The 25,789-nt window shown below is 41.5% G+C and overlaps 1 protein-coding gene across 6 annotated transcripts in view; it reads right to left on the reverse strand.

The window, feature by feature from the left end:
- Positions 1-35: 35 nt before the first annotated feature.
- Positions 36-25,789, reverse strand: part of mib2 (MIB E3 ubiquitin protein ligase 2) — a 35,761-nt gene continuing 10,007 nt past the window's right edge. For 5 of the 6 annotated variants that reach the window (XM_013910289.1, XM_013910287.1, XM_013910285.1 and 2 more), the window contains 18 exons: positions 24,007-24,405; positions 22,808-22,979; positions 17,056-17,162; positions 15,542-15,736; positions 15,127-15,269; positions 14,654-14,761; positions 14,458-14,562; positions 13,685-13,847; positions 12,969-13,102; positions 11,423-11,571; positions 10,824-10,980; positions 9,970-10,124; positions 4,370-4,496; positions 4,008-4,268; positions 2,211-2,389; positions 1,782-1,975; positions 1,578-1,643; positions 36-1,264 (listed from right to left, as the gene is read on the reverse strand). In XM_013910289.1, the coding sequence (XP_013765743.1) occupies positions 1,023-1,264; positions 1,578-1,643; positions 1,782-1,975; positions 2,211-2,389; positions 4,008-4,268; positions 4,370-4,496; positions 9,970-10,124; positions 10,824-10,980; positions 11,423-11,571; positions 12,969-13,102; positions 13,685-13,847; positions 14,458-14,562; positions 14,654-14,761; positions 15,127-15,269; positions 15,542-15,736; positions 17,056-17,162; positions 22,808-22,979; positions 24,007-24,405 (3,056 nt within the window). In that variant the 3' untranslated portion in view covers positions 36-1,022. Of the gene's footprint in view, positions 1,265-1,577; positions 1,644-1,781; positions 1,976-2,210; positions 2,390-4,007; positions 4,269-4,369; positions 4,497-9,969; positions 10,125-10,823; positions 10,981-11,422; positions 11,572-12,968; positions 13,103-13,684; positions 13,848-14,457; positions 14,563-14,653; positions 14,762-15,126; positions 15,270-15,541; positions 15,737-17,055; positions 17,163-17,708; positions 18,067-22,807; positions 22,980-24,006; positions 24,406-25,789 lie in introns of those variants that run through there. The other variant, XM_013910290.1, reaches the window with a different exon arrangement.

The raw sequence follows: 25,789 nt of genomic DNA on the forward strand, positions 1-25,789 counted from the left end.
TGTGTGTGTGTGTGTGTGTGTGTGTGTGTGTGTGTGTGTGTGTGTGTGTGTGTGTGTGTGTGTGTGTGTGTGTGTGTGTGTCTGGGGGTGGCTCTTTAATTCTGTATGGATATTCCAAGTGCTTTCAATGATTTGATACCCTGAGTAGAGGACATAGGCTTGGGGGTGAACTTCAGTAGAAACCAAAAACCTTTTGGCCGAAAAAGGACATTACTAAGTAATACCACCTTTCACACATAAATACACACCTGTACTCGTAGGTACGTTATAAACCACAAATGTAAGCAGAGAGAAAGAAAACGACAACAAATCACCCATGACGACACGGTCCTTTTCAGCTTTGCAATATGCATATGTTCATGCATATACAGTGTGTATTTCCCCTTGCATACAGACAATTGGTTGGGGATTATATAGAGAGCCTTTAGTTATACCAACTCCCTCTGCAGAGACTAACACTGATTATTAAGAGACTGATACAAATGAGAGCAAACATAATTCACAGGACAGGCTGAGGAGCAAGATGAGAAGTGATTTCTGCGCAGCCTTGTAAACAGATGTGGCCAGAGAGCCAGAGAGGATGATGGGACAAACATCCACTTAAAGCAGCAAAGAGAGGACAGATTACACGAGGCAGAGGCTGGGTGGGAGTGAGGAAAAGAAGTAGTGAGTGAGGGGAGGGGCGTTTTTTTACCCTCCCAGCTTGCCAATCAAAGCAGCGGCGGCGTCTCGTGACTTTGACTGTCGTACTCAGCTAAACATCTGTCCTGGAGCTGAAAATCGAATTAAATTAATAAACACGTTCCTGCCTGCGCTGCTCGATGAAAGCTACTCCGAACACAAGGTGGCCTCTCAGTGATTTAATACAGCATCTGATAGTCAAGCAGCCTGTAGGCTGATCCAAGGGGATGGTTGGGGTTACTGGGGGTGTCCAAAATAACAGCTGCCCACTGCCCATCCCCAGCCTCGCTTCTCTCCGATGCCCCCCTCCACTATTCTCTGGACTGAGCGGAGAGAGAAGCTCAGACAAACAGCTGGATCCGCTCGCGGATGGTCTGCCGGCAGATCGGGCAGGTCTTAAGCGCGGCGCTGCAGTCGATGCAGGAGGCGTGCCCGCACTGGAAGACCAGCTTGATGTGGTTGTCGATGCAGATGGGACAGGTCATCCTCTCCTCCATCTGACGGTAGCGGGACTGCAGTTGTTCGAGCAGGTTGTGCTGCTCTGAGTTCTCGGTGCCGGGGCTGCAGTCCACCTCCGTTTGGTCTGTGGAAGGAGGTCATCGTTATTAAACGAGTTCATTTTATGCAGACTGTGCAGTGCTGTGCAAGATGAGACCGTCCTGCTGTACTAATGGCTCAAAAATAATAAGGTTAACACGGAGACAGCAGTGTCCAGAACACACAGCTGCTTTCATTTACCATTCAAGGCTGCGTCTGAGTGACCAGAGAGCACCACGAATACCGAGACGTCATCTTTAGGACATCATAAATGAATAAATAATTTCATGAATAAACATTAAGATAACAAGAAACATTTAAGGCTTAAGATTTCGGACAGTAAAGCAGCTAGAACTTACCTTGCCTAATTTTCTTGGTGATTGTGACCTGGCATTTGATGCACTTCTTCATGCGATGGGCACATTCTGTTTAGACAAGCACCGCATTAGCCAAGGATCAATTAGACTCAAAGTCTATTTTTGTCTGTATCAATAACAATACTGTTTGACATTCAATAATGAAAGTAGAGCAAACAACACAGAGAGAAAAAAGGCACAGCCCACCTTCACAGGCCACACTGTGCTGGCAGGGGCAGAAGAGAACCAGAAGAGCCAGCTCGGAGCAGATGAGGCATTCACTGGGCCCGGGCGGCGTTGGTAGAACCAGGTTGGTCATGGTGTTGGGCGTCGTGTGGACCCGCCGCAGGCTGGCGCTGCTCAGGCCCTGTCCGCATGTGATGGCCTGCAGGCGCTGCAACCTGACACACAACACACAGCTATAACGCCCCACTAAACCAAGGCTTCCTTTTTTAACCTCAGCTGACTCCCACACACCAGCGCTTATTCCTTAGCAACTGTTTTCTGTTTGTCATTTCAATGAAAAATAGCACATAAGAGTGTAAATATGACCGTCAGAATGTTTTATGAACTATGCATCATAAAAATATCAGCCACCGCTTCGTGTACTTCAACCCTAATTTTGCAAACGGCTACCTGTGCTTCTCAGAGAAGCTCTTGATGAGCTGCAGCATGGTGCTGTCTGCCACCAAGTCCAGAGGACTCTTGCCCTTGTGGTTGGCGTAGCTGATGTCAGCACCTTCCATCGCTAGAAAACAGGCGACAGCTGTGCCTACGCTCAGCTCCGTACTCCCCAGAAGACCTGTCGCGTTCAGCTGTGGACAGAGAAGATAAGGGAGGGGAGAGAAATTTTAGACCGTTTTAGAGACGCACTCTTTAAAAACCTAACAGCTGATCCGAACGGTGAGAGCTGAGAACAACTTAAAAACCTCCAGGAGCTGAATTTAAGCAACACCAGGTAACTGAAGTAAAAACAGTGCAACCCAGCTAAGGCTGATATATAATTGCACTCCTAATCAGCACGGAAGAACTCCTAATAACTCATCTGCTGACAGTGGCCAAAACAGCCCTGAGCACTTAAGTCTAGCCACCTTCATGGCTGTGTATGTGTGTGTATTAGTGTGCGCTTGGCAGGTGTCCAGGATGCTGAGAGGAGCTGCAGTGTTTGCGGTCATGTATACTAGAAAGGACGTTCTTCTTCACTGGTGCAATGATACCAACACGAACTGGTGGAACAGCAATTAAAGTGCTGCTCAAAGCAAAGAGTCAAGGGCTGTGTAAAATGAATACTAGGCTACTTCTCGTGAGTAAAATATTCAGCCAAGTATCAAACAACAGATAAACAAAGTTAGCATCTATCTAATTACCGGAACCTCTCTTTTCCCAGTGTAGGAATACGTGGAAATCATGTGACCTAAATCCATCTATTTCCCATTTTGATGATGTCAGAGCAGTCCTAACGGCTCAGCAAAGCATGTTTGTATTAACAACGTACAATTTGAATTAACTACAAGTAGTAGAATTAGCCGTTCTCTCATTTATTACAAAGTCTCTGCCAGTATTTTCTTTTAAAGCCACAGAACGAGATTAGAGTCAAAGACACAGTCATCGTACGAAATCCTAAATGTTGAGGGCTTATTGTTCAAATGTCTATAGCTTCACTGGGCATGCAGCCCCTGCTTTAAACTATATATGGTATCATTTCACTGCACTCCTGATTACTTTGTCCGCAGTTAACCCCACTCTTCTGCCATGTTTATACAACCTGCCAAAGTCCTTACTCCTTATTTAACGCCGTCTTTAAGGTCATGCCACCTGAGTCCTTCCAACTCCTTCTCACACTCATCCTGCTGTTTACCTGGTAAAGTCAACTAACTCTCTTACACTAAATTAACCCCCAGAACTAAGGGTAAATAGTGTAACACTTATTCATTTATGTTCATCATTTTATCCTCGACCCTTATTAGCCTTTATTTACCCTACTATGAGCCTGCACTTACACTCTAAAGCCCGCAATAATCTTTCTCCAGCTCTAAAGTAATGTTCTGATCGCCATTTACTCTCTTATCCAGTCTATATTTACATCTCTTAGTAGTCTTAGTAACCTTGTCTTTGTCCTATATTTACCTTGTTGCCAGGTTTTATTTAGCCACCATTTCATCCTGTCAAACAGCATCTTTTCTCTTGCTCTCTTTTCATTTGATCCACTTCCAGCAACACCAAGAATTCAACAGTAGAGGATCTCTTAAATGCCAATCTCATGTTTTAAATCTATCCCATCATAACGGGAATCGCAAAAGTTAAAAAGTGGTGAACTTTGGTGTAGCAGTAAAACAGTTTCATCAAACCAGGCGCTCCCCTCGAAGGAATCTTTTAAAAATGAAAAGAACAAATTTAACAACATGCCACCTCCCCCTCCCCGTCAGTTCTCACCCTGCAGTACAGAGACGTGGAGGAACATCCGTCGCTGCTCTCCTCGCTGCTGCTGGTACCTACGGATGGGCTGAGCATAACGTTGGCCAGCTGCGGGCGGAGGAGGGCCACGTGCATGGCCGTGTCACCGTCCTCGTCCTCCATGTTGACGTCGGCGCCCTCGTCCACCAGCAGCTGCACCAACTCTGTGTGGCCCTGCGTCACCGCCAGCTGAAGCGGCGTCTGGTTCCGGTTGTTTCGGATGTTGATGTCACAGCGCCCCTGTAGAAGAAGAAGAGCAAAAAGAAATACATTTTTTTTTTAGTTTTACAACAAAAGCATCGGTTTAAACAGGTAAATATGCAAACGTATGGTCAACTCGCCTCCTTGATGAGGATTTCTGCGACATCTTTGTGGTTGTTGAGAGCCGCCAGATGCAGCGCAGAGAAGCCGTCCTCTTTTTTAACATCGACCAGCTGCCGTGCTCGGGCCAGGATCTTTTCTGTGGCCCTGCCAGCAGGACAGAAACACAACACTCAATTAGCCACATCGTTCCTGACTCCTTAAATTAAGTGCTGTATTAGCTGTCTTCGAGCTTGTTGCCCCATCAAACACTCACAGAAACGGCTGAATATTGATATAATGGTAACACTTGAATTGAATGGAATATCAATGTATTTTATTTGATGTTGTTTTATTTATCTACAAATACTTAAACGTAGGGACACTGGAACAAAGGGACAACAAGTCAGGCTTTTACAGGAAACAAAAAAATAGTTATTCAACTGTCCTTTTATTTTACTCAAATATATGTAATAAGGCCTGTTCTCCCTTCCTAAGGTAAAATAAAATAAAATACTATATCAGCAATAACTATGTGACCTTAAAATGAGAAAACAATCAAGCAGGATCACAAATAAGCTGTTCTAAATCTCTACTAAATACCAAGTTTAACGTGAACATCCATCATGCACATCAGCATGATGAATATTAAATAGAGAAGTAAAAAAAAAAAAAAGGGGGGGGGGAAGGGCCCAAAAAGTGCAATGTATTTATGATGTAAGCTGGGGAAATACTATTTGTTTTTCCACTGAATTTTAATGAAATGACGCACTTACAGTATAAATAAAACGACAACAGCCTAAATGTACAACATTGAGTACTTCCTTAACCATATATTGATGTAGGCTTATCATTATGTGCCTGAATCTGACCAGACAGCGACAAGTGTCTACAACACCACCTTGAGCTGAAGAAAAGGCACAAAGCATAAACCTCTCAGAAATGGAAATATGATCAAGTTTCCTGGTCTCTGAAATGAGCTTGGACTGAGACGCAGCTGCTGTAAAGCCGCTAACAAGCCAATCTGACAAGAACGCTCACCATCATCATCAGTATTCAAACAAACAGTGCACTACATCAAGGACAAATACCACAACCTCCACCTCATTTACACAGTGCTCAACTCAGCTGAGGACAGCCAAGCTCAAGTTTTCTAACGTGAAAAATTTAAGAGCAAGTTTGGTCAGATTAGAGATTAGAGCAAGTCATCTTAACTGTGAGAGGTTAACAAAAGTGAAGTTGAAATTCGGCTCCATTCGGTGAAGTGACAATATGGGAACTATTTTTTTATCTTTACCACACTGGACTAATTCTGCAGTTTAAGGATGGACTGCACTGTTGAGTTGCCCTCTGGTCTGTAGCCGAGTTTGCTTTATGACGTGTGAAATTGAAGTCGACAGCCTTCACGAACGCCCGGGAAGCTAGCGTGTCTGTGAAGGCCTCCGTGTGAGGTGAAGCAAACTTTCCAGTGATCGTAACTTAATTTTAATGTCAATCCTGCTGGGTCTCACTGAAAAACACCAGTGGTGCACACATCGATAGCTGGTGTCGAGCAATCATAGTGAAGCTGAAGCAGATTAACAGATGGCATATAAGGAACACCCATCATTATTTTTTTTAACTCATCCCTTTGTTTTGTTAGGGGAGCGGACACTTTAACCAACATGGCCCTGTATCCAATCACTGTCTGCATTGCCTTGAGATGACGCATTATAATTGAGACTGTAGTCAGTCTGATAATAATAAATAAATGTAATTCATATTCTGAAAATAATACTCTTCCAATTCGAATAATGGTTTTCAAAGTTGTGCTTTTTCTTTTAACCCGACTGGATGAAACTGTATGACATCAGAGTAACAGGGACAACTTTAATGCAGGTTTCACTGACCTAACTAAAATATTACAGTGATTACAGGACTCTTAGCAGCAGAGCGCTAATACATGAGGTCCTGGACTGCTATAAGTAAGCGGCATGTATAGGCACGATTGATGGATGAAGGCTGTTAGGGAGACACTGTGTTAGAGGTCATTGGTATCTGCAATGCAGCTCTATACGTGTGTGTCAGCGTGTGTGTGGTTGAGCTATAAAAGTTAGCTCCAGACCACCTTTTATTAGCTTCACTCAGGACGGGTAGCAGCCGCCTCAGCTGTGTCACCTCTATATCTGCTGTGCCTTTCTTCTCTGCATTTCTTCCATAAGCCTTACTCCTGTGTGTGTTCACGAATATTCAGACTTGAGCTGGCGTTTTGAGGCAGTTTTGTACAAACATGCACTCACGCGCAAGAGCTGGAGGGCATCTTAGGCACGCTGATAATGACTTTCCTGGGGACTGAAGTCATCATTAGGTTATTTTTGGGAGTTTGCATCATGCTTGTTTGTAGCTTGCTTTTCAATCAAAGCTTGATAAAAGCAGGAGGACTGCTTGATGTACACGAGATGACAAAACAAAACAAAACGTGGCGGTATTATTAGCTATAAGTGTGACTAGGTTGTGAAATCTAGCTGTGTCAGAGAGTTTACACAGTACTGTCAAGATGAACACTAAAAATGAAGACAAGGGTTTGAAGAAAAAGGGGAAAAAAACTTGCTGCAGACGTGGTGAAAGTGAGGAGAAAACAATAAAGCTATGTTGAGGTGAAATCCAGCCAAGCAGTTTTCATTTTCAAGTAAATACAGTTAGCATCGTCTCTCCTATCGAGCTGAAACCTCTAAAAGGAAATCTGGCAACAAGCCTTGTTTCTTTTCTTTCCCAGGACTGTTTGTGAACTTGGCCTCAAGCCCCTATTTTTCCATTTCCTTATTATAAATAAATATTCTAATAAACAAAACATTCTTGTCTTTTGGTCACAAAAAAAAGAAGGTCACAGCTGCTCTTGAGAACTCAGTCCTCAGGATAGTAAAGCAGCCATCAATTAAGCAGTGGAAATATCCTAATGGACAAATGGACTGAAAACAGACAATGAGGGAAACAAAAGAAGCAGTTTTAGTCTGCTATGTGTATTGGACAATATAGAAACACAAAAAGTAGACAGTCACTGTCCTGCATTAGTATAGTGTAGGCCTGCTGATGATAAATGAAGGACCTGGTGAACCGAGTTGATCCTGAACACTGTAAATCCTGTGTCTCTGTTTTTGGTGCAGCAGCTGATGTCAGGCTAAATGAATGCTGGGGAGAGCAGCCTAAATTCCCAGAGGTGCACATATGACACTTGCCAGAACAGATCGGACATTTATTAAATGACTGTCTACTGCAGCCTCCACTTGCAGGTGTTGCTTGCCAAAAGTCTTTTCCCCGCTCAGTCCACATTTGTCCACACACCGCTCATGTGCAGGGATGTCCTGAGATACTATTTTTCAAGGTCAGTAGATTATAAGACACGTAGGAGGAGCCTGGCTGTGGGAGTGCTGAGGATATGTGGGTCACTGGGAGGAAGTCAGAATTTGAGGCTTTAAAGCCTTTTTTGAGGAGAAAGCCTCATTAACTTGCAGCATTTTTTAAGTAAATTTATAGCAATAAATAAATAGAGGAGAGTCTTCAGGAAAAACAGCCAGCGGACTATAGTAAGCTATAGTAATGCATTTGTTCTTTACTGACCATACAGATTCATGGACTTTAGATATAAGATACACTTTTAAAGTCTTGAACTAAAGCCTTGAATGAATGAATTGCTTCGGGGGGAATTTACGGCGATTCTGGTATTTTTAACTACTTGCCTTATTGCCTTATTGACCCACCCCTTAAAAAGCCAGGGAAAATCGTCCATGACAAATTTGTGCTATTTGTAATGGAAAATTCCCAAAAGGTTGTTAAGGCCTCAAAGCAAATGTTCAGTCAGATTTGTTGCATTTAGGGAAACAGCAACCTTTTAAAAGTCACTTGAATCTTTAATGCAATATTTCTTTACCTTATCAAAAGAATCCAATTTCCACCTAAAGAAAATACAGATTTATACATATAGAACTGCACTCAATCATTTCAAGCAATATATTGTTAATACTCCGGAAATTAATGAAGAAAAAAAATCACACTACAGACCGCATTAAGCAACAGGCAACGCATTACTGAGAAGAATGATGATTGTTGACTTTTCCCTCTACCTTTACATGTTCCTGGAGGTGTGGAGAACAGAGGGAGATACCGGCACACCAACAAACATCCAGGGAACATTTATATGAAACCCTATCATTGTGAGAAAACTCAGTTATCAACTGCATTTCTGTGTCAAGACTCAGCTTAAGATTAAGAACCTCCAGTGTTGATCAGCCTCAAACCAACAGACAGAAAATAATGGAGCCTTTGTGGCACGTACCACTGAGGCAACTTTGAAGGCTGGCCTTAAGCACTTCAGTGTTGAGTAAAATGGCTGAGCTGATCCTTTTCCAGCTTCCGAACGGTGTCACTTGTACCTCTTTCCCATCCGGACAGTGTCTGTGTTGGTGCAGAGCCGCTTTCAGAATGGGCTTGAATTTCGACAGCGTTGCAAAGTGAAGTTTATGTAACACAGTGTACAGTATCTTCTCTCTGTGCCTCTAAAACAGTGTTACACAGCAGTGACAAAGTCTACAGCCGAATCGTGACAGCTTTGCTGTGTTAATAAAGTCTTTCCTGGGAAAACATGTCTGGCTCATTGTTTAGCTTTTGTTTGGATTTTGGGAATTTTTACGCACTCATGAATCTCAAAACTGCATTGCTGAGAAATGACTAGACTGCATACAGTCCAGGGAAAAGAGAAATAAAAACAACTGAGTGTGTACAGAAAGAAGTGACGCAAAAGTAAATGTTGTTGCATTTTTGCCTCATATTGACAGTCAGCCTGCTGACAGCAGCAGAAGCTGTGTGGGAGATGAGATCTATCTGTAACAGATAGCGCTGAGAGAGCCGACCTTTGAATCCTTATTTGAACCCACAGAAGAGACCCACACATAAGCACACAAGCCTATACACGCACACTTCCAACGCTCACAGATACATGTGTTTAAACTAACAATACACGGTGAAAAACTGAGCAAGGACTGAAAGCTGAATGACGCTAAAGCTTTTTTACTTTGCAGCTGAATTTGTTTGGTGTACATAAAGCTAGATTTGGGGAAACCAAAGCTTTTGATTGATTTTTCATCAACGTGGGGCCAGGTTTAATCCAGAACCAGTTTCCCAAATTCTGAAACATAGTATAGTATCATTAATTTGCTCAGCCCAAAGCAGAACCACTGATGCCAGTGACTACTGCAAGAAATTCAGCAACGATTGGCACATGAAACCCACTATGATTTTCTTCCTAAAGAAACTACCCCAACTCCTGCCAGTAACAATAGTCAATAATAGTCTTTTATTGCTTTGGCACATTCAATTTTGTGATATTTTAAGGCACATACCCAATACTTCTTAATCTCAAAGTGACAACTGCAAGACTACAAGGCAAAATCTTTTCAAAAGTCCTAAAATCCTCTAATGACACTAAATGGTAACCCCTAGAAACCCCAATTGCATGTTAGAGCTCAAGAAAATGCCTCAAGTGCCTAAAAAAACATTTAAAGTCAAAAAAATCTTTTCCAACAAGTTTTGGGGATATTTCCTAATTTCACTTCTGTGTATGACATGTGACTGCGCATGCAGATATGATTACGTCATCCCCACTCACAGTTTGTTTCCTTTGAGGGCAGCATGGTGCAGCAGGTTGAAGCCTCTGTGGTTCTGCTGGGTGAAATCAATGTTGGGCACCACGGACAGGATCTCAATGATATTGCGGAAATCTTTAGCAATGGCGTCGTGGAGCGGCGTGTCCCCGTATGAATCCTGTTAAAGACAGGAAGCAAACAGGGTCAAACTAGCTTTTCAAATTCAGGTTTTTAAATATTTTCTTGAGACTTTAGAAAATAACATTGACATGGTCTATTAAACATCTTCTATACAAAATATTCCGGTGATCTGTCGACTGAACATGATTTCTGTTCACTACAATTTGTTGATCCAGGGAGGCAAAAGTTCCTGATTGCCTATATGCTTCCCCGCCTTTATGAAATGGTCAAAAAAAAGCAGATGTACGCTCAGATCACGTGCACATTTATCACACGGAAACGCTGAAAAAACTCTGGGCTGGCATGTTTTTAGCTGAGTAGCCACACCATTGAAGCAGAAAAAAATAAATTAGGAAATTGTTGGCCTGGTTGCAGGCGTGTTAGACCATGTGAAAAATCCCCTATGGGCAGTATCACTGAAAGCCAGAGAAGATTACTTACTGGCTATCTAAACACTTACTCAAGGGTCTCTCTCCACCCCCTTAAACTGACTAGTTTGATAATTAATAATAAGCTCATTCACTCCTAACCAGTAACTGCACCAGAGTGAGTCAAATAGTTGAGTTAATTTAGTTCAAATAAAAGATAAGGAGTAAAAAGCAACACTGGAAAAACGATCAAGCATAAAAAAAACTAACATGTTGGATCATTTTTATTTATGGCTGGGGTCAGGACTGAGCACACAGCCACCTCTCACCTGGAGATTGACATCAGCAGAATGTTCAGTTAGCACCCGCACCACGTCAGTGAAGCCCTTGTTGACGGCGATGTGGAGCGCCGTGCACATGGAGTTGTTCAGGAGGTTGACATTTGCCCCCTTACTCAACAGCAGCCGCGCGATCTCCGCCTGATTACTGGACCAAAACAGACACAAATTAACCCGCACTTGATTGTTCACATTTCTGTAAACTATATTAATTCAAAACTAGGAGACAACAAATGAAAAGAAAAAGAAAAAGCTACCTGCATCTTCAAAAAGGCCAAGAGTTTCTTACCACGACACACAAATATCCCATCTGACTTTTTTATAATTTGGATTATATGAAATCTTTCCTGATCACATTAACGCAGGACGTTAACTGGGTGCCTTATTATGGTTATTATGCAACAGTTCAAGGCAGTCACTTCTGTGAACAGGTGATCACATTACAAGGAAAGGGATTAGCTTGAGCTCAAATCATTTATCTGTCAGTCACAAGCTCCTGTTTTGGACTTGCAATATGCTAGTCTTTTCTTGTTTGTATTTGGCAAATTGTCTCTATATATATATCTATTTATGTGTGTGTGTGTCCTTACCCAAAAGCAGTGTAGTGCAATGCCGTGTCTCCATCTTCATCTTTGACCTCAACTGAGCTGTTTGCCTGCAGCAGGGCCTTCACCACCTCCATGTGGCCTTGGTGAGCAGCAACCTGCAGCGCAGTCTTGCCTTGGTTCTTGATATCCACCTGCCATGGGCACACACATCGTTGCAGATTCATCAGAGCTGATGCTAGTCTGGACAATAACTGAGCTCAACACAGAGTGGTTGGAAATAATCTGCACATGAATAACAACCACACTCGTCATACACTTGAACACATAATCCAAATAAGTAGTGTCGTCACAGCAGAGCTGAATGCAGAGATAAATATTTACTCCGACTTCACAGTGTGACTTTTTTTTTCCTTTTTGCTTGAACAAAAGAAAAACATCTTAGGAAATTTCAAACATCAATTTAAGTAGTCTAGATCAACACTGAATGAAAAGTGAGTGCGACACAGCTACACTAACACACAGTGGCCAAACTGCAAGGTTTCAAAAGTATTTCGACACTTCGGTGTGTCACTGATGCACAAAAGGAGCCACATGTGACTCAGAGGTGTTTGAGGGATGCCATTTAGAGAAAAAACTCAATACGATAATGAGGTTGTAAAACCCACAGCCTATCTGAGGTCTATCTATAGCAGCTGGGTTTCCCAAAATGACCAGTTGGGTATTTTCTAAAAAAAAAAAGCACATGTGAACAGGAAAACTTGAAAATTGCAAAAGACAGTGTAAACAATGAATCTCAGGTTTGACAGATGCCGAGAAAATCTGGTTCATGATGAAGACAAACTGCACACAGTGATGCACAGCAAGTCTAGAACCTCACTAAAACACAGGCAATGATCAAAGGGTGAAAAATGATGCCAACATTTTATTCTACTTTTAAACAACTGATCACTTATTGCTTTTTTTAACCCATATTGTTTGACAGCTTTTAGATTATGCCTTATTCTTCACCTGTAATCAGTTAGGAGTGACTTAAGCACTGTTACAAATACCTTCATAAAGAAAATATATTCTTTAAACAGCATGCCTGGATCAATCACTGATCTGTCCTTTCAAAACCAGTTTTACATTCTGTCATTCAAACATGCAAATAATGCCTGAAATTATTTGATTCTTTGGCTAAGGTAGCCCATCTGGTTGTGTTGGAGATTTTTCCTCCAAACCATGGGGGAATTGTTGGTTTTCTCTATAATAATGTAAGGTCTCAGCCCTCTTGTGTGTGACCTGAAGATACATATGTCATGCTTTGGGGTTACATCAATAAATTATTGAACAGTGTTTCCACTGCCTGTGTCAGTGGGTGAGGGTGGAGGGGAAACCTTGTAAATCTGTTAACAAGGGAGTCCTATAGTTGAGTTTGAGTTGCATTTTTAAATAATAGCACTGACAGACTGGAAAATGTCAGCCTATAATATTGCTGTATCTGGCTCAATAAGTCAATCAGACTTCAACCCAAGGCCTGGAGCCCTGATGTAAAGAGCTCTTGGAACAGACAGTGGACTGCAGCAAAGAGAAGGAGTGCTGCACTAACCTTGTCAGGATACTTCTGCACCAGCTCCCGCACCTTGCTGGCACTGCCATGCGCTGCCTCAATGACTAGCCGACTGGGATTGTCTTGCTCTGTGGACTGAGAGAGCAGCTTCTCCAGCACTGAGATGACAGTACCTGAACAGAGAGAGTCAGAAAGAGAGGGAGAAGAGGAGGTGTGGGGGTAGGATGTGAAAAGGGAACAGAGGACAAAAGAATTACATTAGTTTTTTCCACTTCAATTCTAATGTTGCACAAGCCTTGCAAAAAAAAAAAAAAAAAAAAGCCATTCGAACTGGTTAACGAATGCTAGAATGAGTCAAAATGTCCCAGCATGCACTGGAATCTGACCACACACATTCGCAAACACACATCAGTCTGTTGTTAGCCTCCCATAATCTGAACTGAACACATAAACAGAGAAGATTTTGTCATGATTAAGAGACTGCTGAGAACTTGTGACATGATGACAAACGTGTCCACCTGCTGTCAAAGTGCAGGATCAGGAGATGCTACAGAGAAAATTTCAGAAAGAAGCATACTTTACACACTGCTGAAAAAAAACAAACAAACTTGATGCCACTGATGCCGCATGGATGAGAAAGGATGCGTAGCAAAGCTGAAATGAGGGAGAGTAGGGGGATAACTGAAAGCCTGCAGGAGATAAAGCTGGAGCTGGTGTGTTAGAGATGAGCCCCCTCTTCCCGGCAGAGGCCTTACTTCCAGATTCGTTGGGGTTCTCGGCCGTCATGAGGTTGGCATCCACCTCCATGGGTTGGGCTGAGAGGCACGCTGGGTTAAATGTCCATGTCTGGCCTCCAAATGCTACCCGTAGGTCACCATCTGCATATACTTTCAACACCTTGCCGACCTGGCCCAGCACCTATGAGAATAACACAATGAATAAGTGAGAAAGAATTGACAAGGACAAATAAATGATCCTTACTAAACACCCATGTACAACCTAATTTTCATGAAGTAGGTCAGTCGTAATGTGATGACGTTAAACAACTGGATCCTTTACTTTTGCAAGTAGCACAGTAAACATTGTGCACATAAACAGGGAGAAACCTGAAACCCGGAATATAGAGAATGGAGTAAAAGGGCACTGGCATTTGCCAAAATGCATCGGAAAAGCATTAACTAACATCTAAAATGATGCCATGTTCCAACGTATCTGTATTAGTAAACAATACACAGCAAACTGACACATAAATCCTGACTAGGATATTCGCTGGCTACAGCGGAAGCCATGGAAAACTGGCTGTTGCCCCCGGAGGGTAAGTCAACAGATTAGCTGGGTTGCTGGACTAAGTTATGAAACACTGGGTTCAAGTCAAAGTCATTCTTCAAAGCGATCATTACTTCACCAATTTATGTGACTCAAGTCTTCACTTCTGCACACAAGGTGAGGATTTTCAATCCAATTCTGAAAAACCACAGTAAGTTAGCATTAAGAGGCTACCGAATATTATCAGGTAAAATGAGCATACAGGAGTCATGCTGTCTGTCCATTCTCCATGGCCAGCCTGCAGTCTCTTCACGCTCTCCATGTCTTCCAATACTCTCACTAATTCCCCAACTCCAAACGTGTTCACCTAAGGGGAAAAAAAGCAGCCGAAGTCTAAACAAAGTAATTTAGCTGTAATAAACTGTGATATTAAAATAACAAAATAAGTAACGCAGTACCTTGGTGAGTGCCCCAGGATGGAAAGTCCAGCGGATATTGTTGCTGTACTGGACTCTGACATCTCCTCGGTCAGTGATTCTGTGAACCGTCCCAATCCGGCAAATGTACTGCAAACACAAATATGCTATTTAACCCTGGGTCTTCCTCTACATGGCTGTGACCTTAATGTCCCTTTTAGCAGCTGTGATATGAGAGTTGGATGCTCCATTTCTTTCTCCTCTGTTGCAACCTCCATCTGAGCCACTTATATAAATCTTCTGTATGCTGTGTTCTAGAGCCACGTGCATTTGAGGACATGTTTGTGTAAAACATGAAGCAGTCCATATGGTTACAATGGAAACCTGCTGGAAAAACCCAAGGAAGAGCACTGTGTACGTCTGTATTGTATTAGAACTCAATAGGGAGTTATTTAAAGCTGCCTATTGTCAACCGGTATTATGTTTTTACTTTTTCTAGCAGAAGGCATTTGTACCTCTGCCATTTTGGGGTTCCACCCTCCGTGGCCCTCCTGCATCTGCCGTAGGATGTCTACCTCCAACAGACATTTGACCTTGTCACCCTGCTGGAAAGAATGGCCGTCTGCACTCTCCTGACGCTGCAGCTCTGCATGCTCTCCTGGATGAACAGGTGTCAGCGTCAACAAACAGAAACTGACTCGAATTTTTTTTTTCTAAGCTAAAGATAAAAATAGCTTGGGTTTAAAGCCAGTATGTAATCAGTTTCTCAGTGTTACAGTATTACAATGCCACACAGAAGTACTGATAAGCACTGATATACGACATACAAGACATAAGTTGTTTACATCAAGTTAAATCAAGTTTCTGAGCCACTAAATAACTTTAAACTTTCTAAGGAATGCATACTTGAATAAAGAAAGTCTGTCTTACCAAGTTTTGGTAGGTGATCTTTGTAATAGAAGCCTCCCTGGCCATCTGTCACATATTTCAGGTCTACCTTGCCCTTGTGGCCCATTCGGTAAACATTAGTGGTGCCATTAGACCAGGTGACACTGGCCACGCTGCGACCAGACTCGTTGTCCCAGCCACGAATGTCCACTACCTTCCCAACCTTACCCTCCCCACCTACACACACACACACAAAAGTGCAGAAACAAACACAGATATAATGCAAGAAACACCAGTGCATCAGTTTATGGGAAAAATGGGAAACAAATGCAGTGAAAAGAAAACAAGCTCAATAAAAGAAGGAAAGGTGGTTAGTTAGACGACCGTGGTGTGATGCAATGATCAAAAAATAAATAAATAAACATGAGTGCAAACAAAGTGAGAGACAAACATTTCATTGTAGGGGCTGCCAAGTATCACAGACATTCATTATGATTTTCTACAATCACCGTCAAACACCTGACAATTTCCTCTTTTTGATTTGAGTGAAACCAAAGGACCAAATAATCAAACAATAAACACAAACCACATTATTAATGCACGTGTTGTGTCACAGGATAATTTCAGATCCATACATCCAGCTGTATGATGTAAATAAATCCTTGCTATGCCATTTAAGTCATCAAGCTGCTTCAGCGCCTAAACACACCAACTAAACCAGTGACCTGTAAGACAACACGGTAGGCTGGGAAGACACTGAGCATGCTCAGTGTGTCTTTTATGCACTTAGAGCATACACCATTTAGGCCTGATGAGTGACTTAACCGAACCCCAGGGCACTGATTTCAAAGGCACCAAAAGGACATTTTGACTCATTCTCCTTAGAAAGAAAAGGGAGCGTTGCTATTCTCACAACCCTGGACCAAAAAAAAAAAAAAGAAGTCTAAGGACACGTTGCCATTCTCTATTTCTTTAAAGGGAACGTTTACAGACTTGAATTTAGCCCATCGATGTGGAAGATTACTTTGAATTAAGATTTTAACTAAACATCAGCCAACGTAGGCTGTTTGGATCTGAAAAAAAAAAGAACATGCAACAGCGAAGTCAGTATACAGTATATGACAGAGTTAAACTTCAGCCATTCGTGGAGGCAATAAAACACAATTCAATGTCTCATATATTCTTAACTCTCTACTTTATCTAAACTAATCTTTTTTATCTAAACTATGACCACAGACTTTAGGTGCAGGGTCTTTCTCAGTTTATGCCACTACACAATGATGGAAAAGAAAACAACGAGGACTCAACTGGGACTCTCAGAGACGCAAACAGTCAGGCACATCTGTGAGACAGACTTATATGAGTCACCCGCAAAATAAGTACACACAAACACATGCTAACACAACATCTTACAGGTTAATGAGTTGTGAGGTTACAATGTTATTATGGGCTGTTGATGGTAAAACACTTTGAAGAGGAACATTTCCACACTCAAGCATGCACAGAGTTTGCTGAGTTGCCAGGTTATTGGTATCATTAGCCCACACATCACTCACCATCTTGGTTGCCCCAGTCCCAGTCTGGTCCACGAACCACTTTAACCCCCTGGAAGATTCCTTTGAGGATGATTCGTGGGAGGTTCTGCCTCGGTGCCAGGCTCACCCTGTGACAAGAGCATGAAGACGCAGCTGAACAAACAATCATAGAAAATGCTGAAGGGTGCTAAGCAACCCCAAAACCTTCTCCAAATATGCACATTAGAAGTTCTAAAAATTAAAAATTAACTCTCTTACATATTTGTAAGAGTTTGGAATTAGTGGCAAGGCAAGTAAGAAAAAAATGTAACACTTGCAGCCAATACATTTACTCGTGACAAGAAAACATTTGAAGTTACACAAGATATGACAATGCAGTAAAGAACACATCTGCCTGACATATCAAACAAATGCTACTCAAGGCTGTCTGTTCTGAGAAATGATATCTTACTTAGCAAAGGCCATTTTGTAAAAGGAATTCAAGGACTGTGAATAGCTATGCTTAATAATAACATACACGCACGCACACACACACACACACACACACACACACACACACACACACACACACACACACACACACACACTATTAAAGCCACAATATTCTCAACACCATTAACCTTGAACACAATCTGACATAGGTGAGCTAGCCGTATCTACAAAATCAAACATACTTTATGGTAAAAATTTGATCAGATGTTGGTGCAAAAGAGCTGCCTATTCCCATACTTCTCGACGAGATCAAAGCCCAGCTTCCTTTCCAAGCAAACAGCTAATGGGATAAACTCCAAATCATATTAAATCCAGTGTGTTGAAAAGAAAAAAAGAGCCTTGTGAGAGCCGTCATCCTCAGGGAGTCTCATAGAGACTCTCGTGCTGGGGTTTCGCTCAAAGTTAGGCTTGACTAACTTCACCCCCATCGCTAGCCAGATTTTCAGGATCCCATATGTGCCACAGCAGAAAATAGCAGTGCATTTCCCTCTTAAAGCTAACCAACAGTGAGTGTGGTCTGAGCTTAGACAGGTCTGTGCCGAGAATGATGTGTATCTGAGCACAGAGCTTTCAGCCTAATCCTAGACAGCAGAGCTATCAGAAAGCAGGGCACCACAGGGCAAATCATAGACAGTGCACGTGCTAGCATCCAGTACTATGTGCATCTAGATAGTTATGCACATGCATATACAGCTTCAAACCATGAAGCTGCTAATAACAAATGCCCATTTCCTGATGGCACCATTCAGATTTAGTTTAGAAAGACTGGACAGACTTAAGTATCATGAGCACCTCTACTTATGACAACAATAAGTCAGCTCATTAAGACAAGCAAACCTATTATGAAAACATGACCCATGGTTTTTTGAGAGCAGAGAAGATATAAACTGACAGATGTCCCCGTTTTCATGGACAGTGAAACACACGACCTCAGTGTTTCACATGTTTGTTTTTTCAGTACAGCTTCTCTTTCAAGGGATCAAGATTTCTAATCCAGCTTGACCAAATGTCAGCGCTGCTCACAGACAAGATGAGGATCAGGGCAAGAGACCTAAACCTACTGACACAAAAGCTGGATCAACAGTCATCCAAGCAATAGCCTTTGGTATTAAAGCAGTGTAATACACACAAGGATCTACCAAGCAAAGAGAAGTCACATCTGTCAGAAAGACAAAGCTAAACTACGTGTATGTGAAAATACCAGGAGTGGGTCATGCAAATGCATTCAGAGCTTGTATCTCAAAGCAAGTTTAAAATGTCTGTCTCGTTTGCATTTAGAGCCTTTAATGTGTGAGTTGCCCCTTTACAACTGTAAAAACAGCATTAGGTTCCAGACTTATTGGTGATATCTTTAGAAATAACATGTTTTGTCATTATCTAGTACGATACTTGTTTTAATCCATACTTCACCTAGTAACGTACTAATCTTAACACATTTGAGGAGTGTTTTAAACGCTATTTTGATAAGACTGGAAAGGGAAAAAAAAAACAATGCAAAAAAGGCCTAAAACCCCAAAAAAAAAAAGAAAAAGAAAAAAAACCAATTTTCCAACAAAACCAAAAACCCAATCAAGTCCGGCCGGAAGAGGGAAAGCAGCAGAAATCCCTGCAGGACAATAATGAGGATAGCTTGGTTGTAGCTTAAACATGAACACACAGCAGAAAACTGAGAAGTCAGGTGGGGCGGTGAAGGATTAGGCACTGATTTGACCCAATAGGTTCGCATGTGTGGTGCTTGCGTTGGGAGAGCCGATTAACCAGCTGCATACCGACCATCTCCTCGTAAACATATGGCACGCACATATGCTGCTGTGAGCATGTAAACACATGCCTCTTTGTACCATGTAACATATGAATCTTAACTAAATGCAGGACTCTGCAGGCTTTTCAGCGCATTCGGTACATTGCAAAATTATTCCAAAACAACAGCCAGAGGCTAATAACGACCAGGCTTCATGGCTTGTGAGCATAAAACTTCGCCCTGACTCGCTCCACATCTGAGACCTGTTAAAACATGTCTTCAAGGAAGTTGAAAATGTTAACATGCTAATCCTCACAGCTGAGAATGGTAACCATGCTAATCCAGCTAAATCTGTGTAATTACAATGGAACACTCATGTACAGTACATCCGGCTCAGCTCTCACACCACGTTTGTGACGCCGCTATTATATTGTCAGCATTCTGCAGCTGTTTATTACGCTGACCACCGATTGTCCCCTCAGGCCGCCGATAAGGTTTCTGCCAACGGTATGACAGTAAACTACAAATAGATCAAGCTTGCTTAAGTTGCATTTAAAGCCTTGCACATGTTTGACCCACACGAAAGGAGTCCCTCTTAACTAGCCCAAGCCCCAACTTGAGCTTCCTAACATAAATCACAGCTGGCACTGCATGAAGTCACAAACATTATGAAGGCAAGTTAAATTTGTCCTTCCAGGCAAATATCAGTGTGTCCCATGACTGCCAGATTATAAATTCATCTTTTGAAATGCTGTCAGTGAAATATGGGTCAGTGTGGTCCGGAAATAAAGAAGTGCTGTGTGTCTGGCATCACATATTGTCGGCTGCTCTTCTACTTCATTCATTGGATGAGAAAAGAAGTGACTTTCATGTGATGATCTTCCAAATCTGTATCAGTGAGAGACAACAATTGCAATTTAATTTTTCCTCCGATTATACAAATCTCCCTTTGATAAGACTCCAAGATATAAATACATAGCATTATAATGATATGAGAGAAAAACTGTTACTTATATCAAATGATTAAATGATCTTGGTTGTCTTGTATAATTTGCATTCACTACACTGGCTGTGTGCTGACATTATGAGTAAGCTTGCACTGACCAAAAAGACTCCTCTAGAAAAATGCTTCTGACATACATAAACAAAAGTTATTTCTAACTTCAAATCCAACCCAATTTATCACCACTGTGAAAAACACAACTGAATAACAAACAATAACATCTCAAAATTTGTTTTCTAAAAGCTAAAATTTCACTTTAAGGGGGCAGGGCATAATTATAAGCCAGTACATAGTTTTCAGAAGTTAAAGGAATGACTGGAATATTTATTGGGGCAACATAAATATATCTTGTAGTCAAACAACTGAAAATATGTTGAGTCACACTGAAGTTCACCGCCATCGAGAACAATACGTGGAACATTGTGCACTCACTCGCTGTGAGAGCCGTCAATGATAAACACCGAACCACTCAAAAGACAAAGAGCGTCGACCGGTTGGAGATTTCATCCACATCGTGACAGGATAAGGTTGGCTGACTCTGATAGGCATCAATATACCATTTGTATTTTTGATTCTTTAAAAGTCATCTCCCTGAGAGCCAGAATTGAGAGAGGCTCATTGTGTTATCACTCCATTCAAAAAGGTTGCAGAAAAGAGCTACAATTTCTAAATCTCATTCATATTATAGAGCCTAGTATTTATGAAAGGCCATTTCAAACATCTTTCAAATGGAGATATTAATCCCACAACATCCTATTTTAGTCTTTGAAATCTCTGTATTTTAAGATTCTGTATTTCTATTCTTCTACACCGCTTTAAATTAGCATCTACGTAATGTGCCATGATCTCAAAGAACCCACACAGAAAAGGTTTCTACAGTATAAATAGTAACTAACAACAATGCAAAACTGTAACATTTAGGTTGACGAATCGCAAATGCTACTTACATTTACTAGCTCAAACAATTTAAAGGTGTTTCTCGTCTCAATAAAGTACAGCCTTATTTTCGGCTTTCTAAGTTTAGCCTTGTCTCACTTTGATGTTATGCACCCTGTATGAGATTGCAGCAGTGCCTGTTTGGTAGATTTCAATAACAAAGGCAGGTTGCTACTTGAAATATATCACTACTATATATTTCCTAAAATCATTATCTTTGTTAATGTGTCTAAAGAAATCCCCAACTCAATGAAATAAAAAAATGAACTGTCAGTGAGTATTAGTATTTACTTGCCCAGTACTGACAAAAGGAAGGCGCTGATGTTTTAACCCACATGGAGGTTCACAGAAAGGTTTTTATTCTGTTATCGCAATGCTGTTCACAGCTGAGCCAAACAAAATTTTGACCTTAATGAAAATCAATAGTTTTGGGGAGAAACTGAGGAAGGAAAAGAAATGAGTTCCAGCTGGTGTCAGAATGCTAAATGATTACTGCAAAGGCCAGATTTCACTCAGATGTGCAATTGATGTGCTGCTCCGGTACCATACCACCTATCCATAGCAGACGAGTACAGACCTGACCAAAATCTAAAATTCCACTTTATTAACAATACGTCTCATATTTAATTAATTAAAACAGGATTTCACAGATCAGTGCAGGAAAAATCAAGCTGCACATTCATAAGCAAAGGTGTAAGAATGCATCTGCTCATCCCATTTTAAAATAATGTGCTGATTGTGAGACTTAATTTTTTTTTTTTTTTTTTTTTAAAGGGTTTTAATAGAAATCAAGATTACCAAATTCTTGGGCCAAAAAAAAAAAAAAAATTTTGAGAGGAAGCCATTTGTAAGAAGCCATGATTCATGCACCTATTCTGAGCATTTTTCGGGCAACAGACTCAGAGGAATTAAATGGAACTGTGTTGGACCTGGACGGGACTAAACTATAGAAGAAATCTGGGTCATACATATCACCTCATTAAAATGAGAACAGGCCATCCAGCTGACATTCAGACAGTGCCTGGAGCAGTTTGGAGCTCTACTGTGAACTGATGCAGAAGAGTGAATTCTGAAGGGAGAACTCACTCCAGTAAATCTGGATACGTAGGACACTTGGAATCAGCTCACTAAACATTTATCCCCAGCAAGGAGGCGTGCAGTTTGCACGATGCCCACTTTTATACCACAGGTGTCTTGTGATGACATTCGTTAGAGTTCGTGCGGGACCAGCCATGCTCTGCTGAGGTCATTAGAATTGTGGCTGTGACACATCCATTTTTTAATGGTTGTGTCACCCTCAAATACTAACATCTTAACACATAGCACTGTAGACTAACTACAGCCGCAGCCAAAGTCCAAACAATAACAATAACAATAATGCTGAGGTACAACATCACAATCACAAGCAATAGTGGCCGCATGATGTTGTTCAGAAGACTCCAACCAGACCTACAGGAATGTATGAATTCCAGATTAAGATTAAGATTTGAGGAAGCCATTATGAGGCCAACACAATTTGAAAACAGCAAAGTAGCAAAGACACCATCATTAGAATTAAATAAGGATCAGCTGTGCTGGAGAGCGAGCAGAGTCGTACTCACGGCTGGGAGTGTGCTGTCTCGTAACGCTCGAAAGCGTGGCTCAGGTCATGCTTGTTGTTCATGTAACACTGGGTGCACAGGTCATAATCGAAGCACACCTTGCACTTCCATCGCATTCCCATGATTCCATGCTTCTTGCAGCTGTCACAGATGATATTGGAATGACGCACCCCTGGAGTGGAAAGTGAGATGTTGAGTGGGCACAACAGGCTTGATGTTTCTTTTTGTATTTTTGTTACAAAGAAACATATGTTTTGACAGAACATGTCATAACCTTCACAGCAAAGAGGACACTACCATTCATTCCCCCGTGTCTAAGTCAGTGAAACGTTTAAGGCATACGTCACATCCTTGATGATGTTACTTATCGCAGAGGGTAACATCATGAGATGTGCAAAAACTGAGGCACAAACAGCATGTGCCTCAGGCCCCCCACCCCCTTGGCTCCTCATCTCTTCTCCTCCTCTTCTTTCGCTCCATTAATTGAAGGGCAAGTTTTGTGAGGCAGAAAAATGTTGCTTGAAATGGAGCAAAAATGCTAATGAGTCCTGCATTAATGTGTGTGTCATTCAAGTTCAAAACTGAGCTGGATGGCTGATGGCTGAAGATAAAAGATGACTTACTGTACCCCGCTTTCTTTAAATGGGCCAAGTAAAGGCTACGTTCACAAAAATACAAAGTGTGTAAAGAGAATGTGTGTAAAAAAAAAAAAAAAAATACTACATGGATCAACTACATGGATACATTTTTCACTTTTTATCAGAGCCTTTCAAGCTAGTGCTTGGCTTTAAAAATGCTGAATTATCAGGATAAGATCGAGTTCAAGCATTTACATAATTATAAAACAAATCCTGATCAAATGTTTTTTTTTATTTAAAAGAAGTATTAGGATTATAATAACACTATAATTCGTAGCAAACAATAACTACCTACACAAATTTGAACCTATTAAAAGCTTGGAAAGTAATCTAACCAAAGGCAACATTTTATTTTGAAGGCGCTCTTGAACATCAAAGCTTCTAGCATTTTCCTAAGCTGGAAAAAGCAGAAATAACCATTTTAACTATGAATTACTGAAAGGACTGAAAACAATACAATAGCATAGTATCGTTTGGTATAATAACAAAACTACAATCACACTGGTGCCATGACTCAAAAGTTTCACAGCAGTTTCATATGACTCTAATGTAATCGCTTACCAATCTGAGCGTTATCATAAAGCAGCAGGTCATAGGCACCCTGGTAGCCAGTACGGTAGTTGGTTCTCGTGCCGCTGTCCCACTGCACCACCACCGTCTTGTCTGGAGTTGTAGTGCTGCCCTGACGCCCGATCTCCACCACAGTACCCACATGGCCCTCACCATCATCTTGGTTTCCCCATTTCCAGTCCAGGCCGCGCACAACACGCATGCCTACCTCCATGCTGCCTCTTTTGGGGCCTGGCCGACAGGCTGAGGGCAACGTCTGAGGCCTGGCAACGCTGTCACGTCCGCTGCTGCTGCGCCTCCGGGGCTTCTGAGGTGCAGAGCCGGCTCGTGCCGATGGTACTGCTGGTAAGGACGGCACAAGGGTTGTTTCCGGGAACAGATCAGGGGTGACTGAAGGAAAAAAAGGATAAAAAGCATTGAAAGAGCAGTCACAGTAAAATGCTCCAAGTACAAAAGAAGTTGATACATTCCACTCCTGCACCAGTGTGTTTTACTACATGTCTATCAGTGTTTGCTTGGGGACTTGAATAGCAGCATGCCATACGTCCTATTAATTTCTTAGCAGTGTTTTACTCTTAGTGGTGGATCATTCACTGGAGGTCTTGCTGTGCATGATGGCACACTTGTGGAGAAAGCTGTGGAGAAAGCAGCTGGACATCAATGCTATGCCCTCCTGCGCTAATCAAGCCCTGGCCGGATATGTGCACATGTACACACACACACACACACTTAATTCCTTAGCAGGACAACATATTGGCCTCATTCTTGTCCTGAACGTCAACTCATAAGACTGAGCTAGTAATCATGGGGCAAAAACTGAAAACACATAAGGTGAGATCTCTGAAACAAACAAAACAGGCATCTTTTAAGTGACATAAACAAAGTTACAATTTAACAATGAACAAAACTCTGAGTTTATGTAATTGCTAATGAGATAAGTATTTTGTCTCACAAAGACTGGCGCTACTGGTCCAGATACGATCAGGGGTTAAGCCATCAAGTTGAACTTCCTTATACGGGGGTTTCTTAAACACAGAGTTAATCACAAGAAAAATCTTACCCACACTCCCCTAGCCTGGGCTTGTTGTCATATTCTTCATGAACAAGTGAACACTAAGCTATAACAGCAAAAAAATCAAATGCAAAAAACAAAACAAAAAACAAAATCTCACAGTATTCCTCAGTAAGTAGGGAGTAATCTGCCTAAATCTCCTTAATTAAAAAGAAACAAACTTTTGCCATAGGCGAATAAATTAATTTAGGTTGTTTTTTCAAAAGAAACCAAAAAGATTAAATTTTGTCTGAAGGAGAAAACATTTCACACAGCTGACTGAGTACACCAGTGGTTTAAACTGATGCTGCTGGGTGTTGGAGACTACAACTACAAGTAAAAGGAAGTGGCATTTACAGTAAGGGAAAGCTTGAGTCAGCAGCACAGAAAGAAACTTCTGCTGGAGACCATGATCATCAGCACACATCTAATTACATCCATTAATCACATGTGGCACATCAGATCTACTCTTTTATACACCACATCATTACATCTCCATCACAATTTAAAGTATTCCTTGTTTATTAAAGCAATGCTATTTAAATATAGTGTGTCTCAAATAATTACCAGGTCCTTTCCTACAACATGCAATTCAATAAAGAAGAATTTGAAGATGTCATATCTTCAGTTCTTTGGAAGTACACATTCTTTTGGTTGCCATTATTCACTGTAAAGCCAGGCTTACACACACACACACACACACACACACACACACACACACAC

The sequence above is a fragment of the Pundamilia nyererei genome, unplaced genomic scaffold, assembly GCF_000239375.1.
Source record: "Pundamilia nyererei isolate P.nyererei 1_Seehausen unplaced genomic scaffold, PunNye1.0 scaffold00039, whole genome shotgun sequence".
Classification (NCBI taxonomy): Eukaryota; Metazoa; Chordata; class Actinopteri; order Cichliformes; family Cichlidae; genus Pundamilia; species Pundamilia nyererei.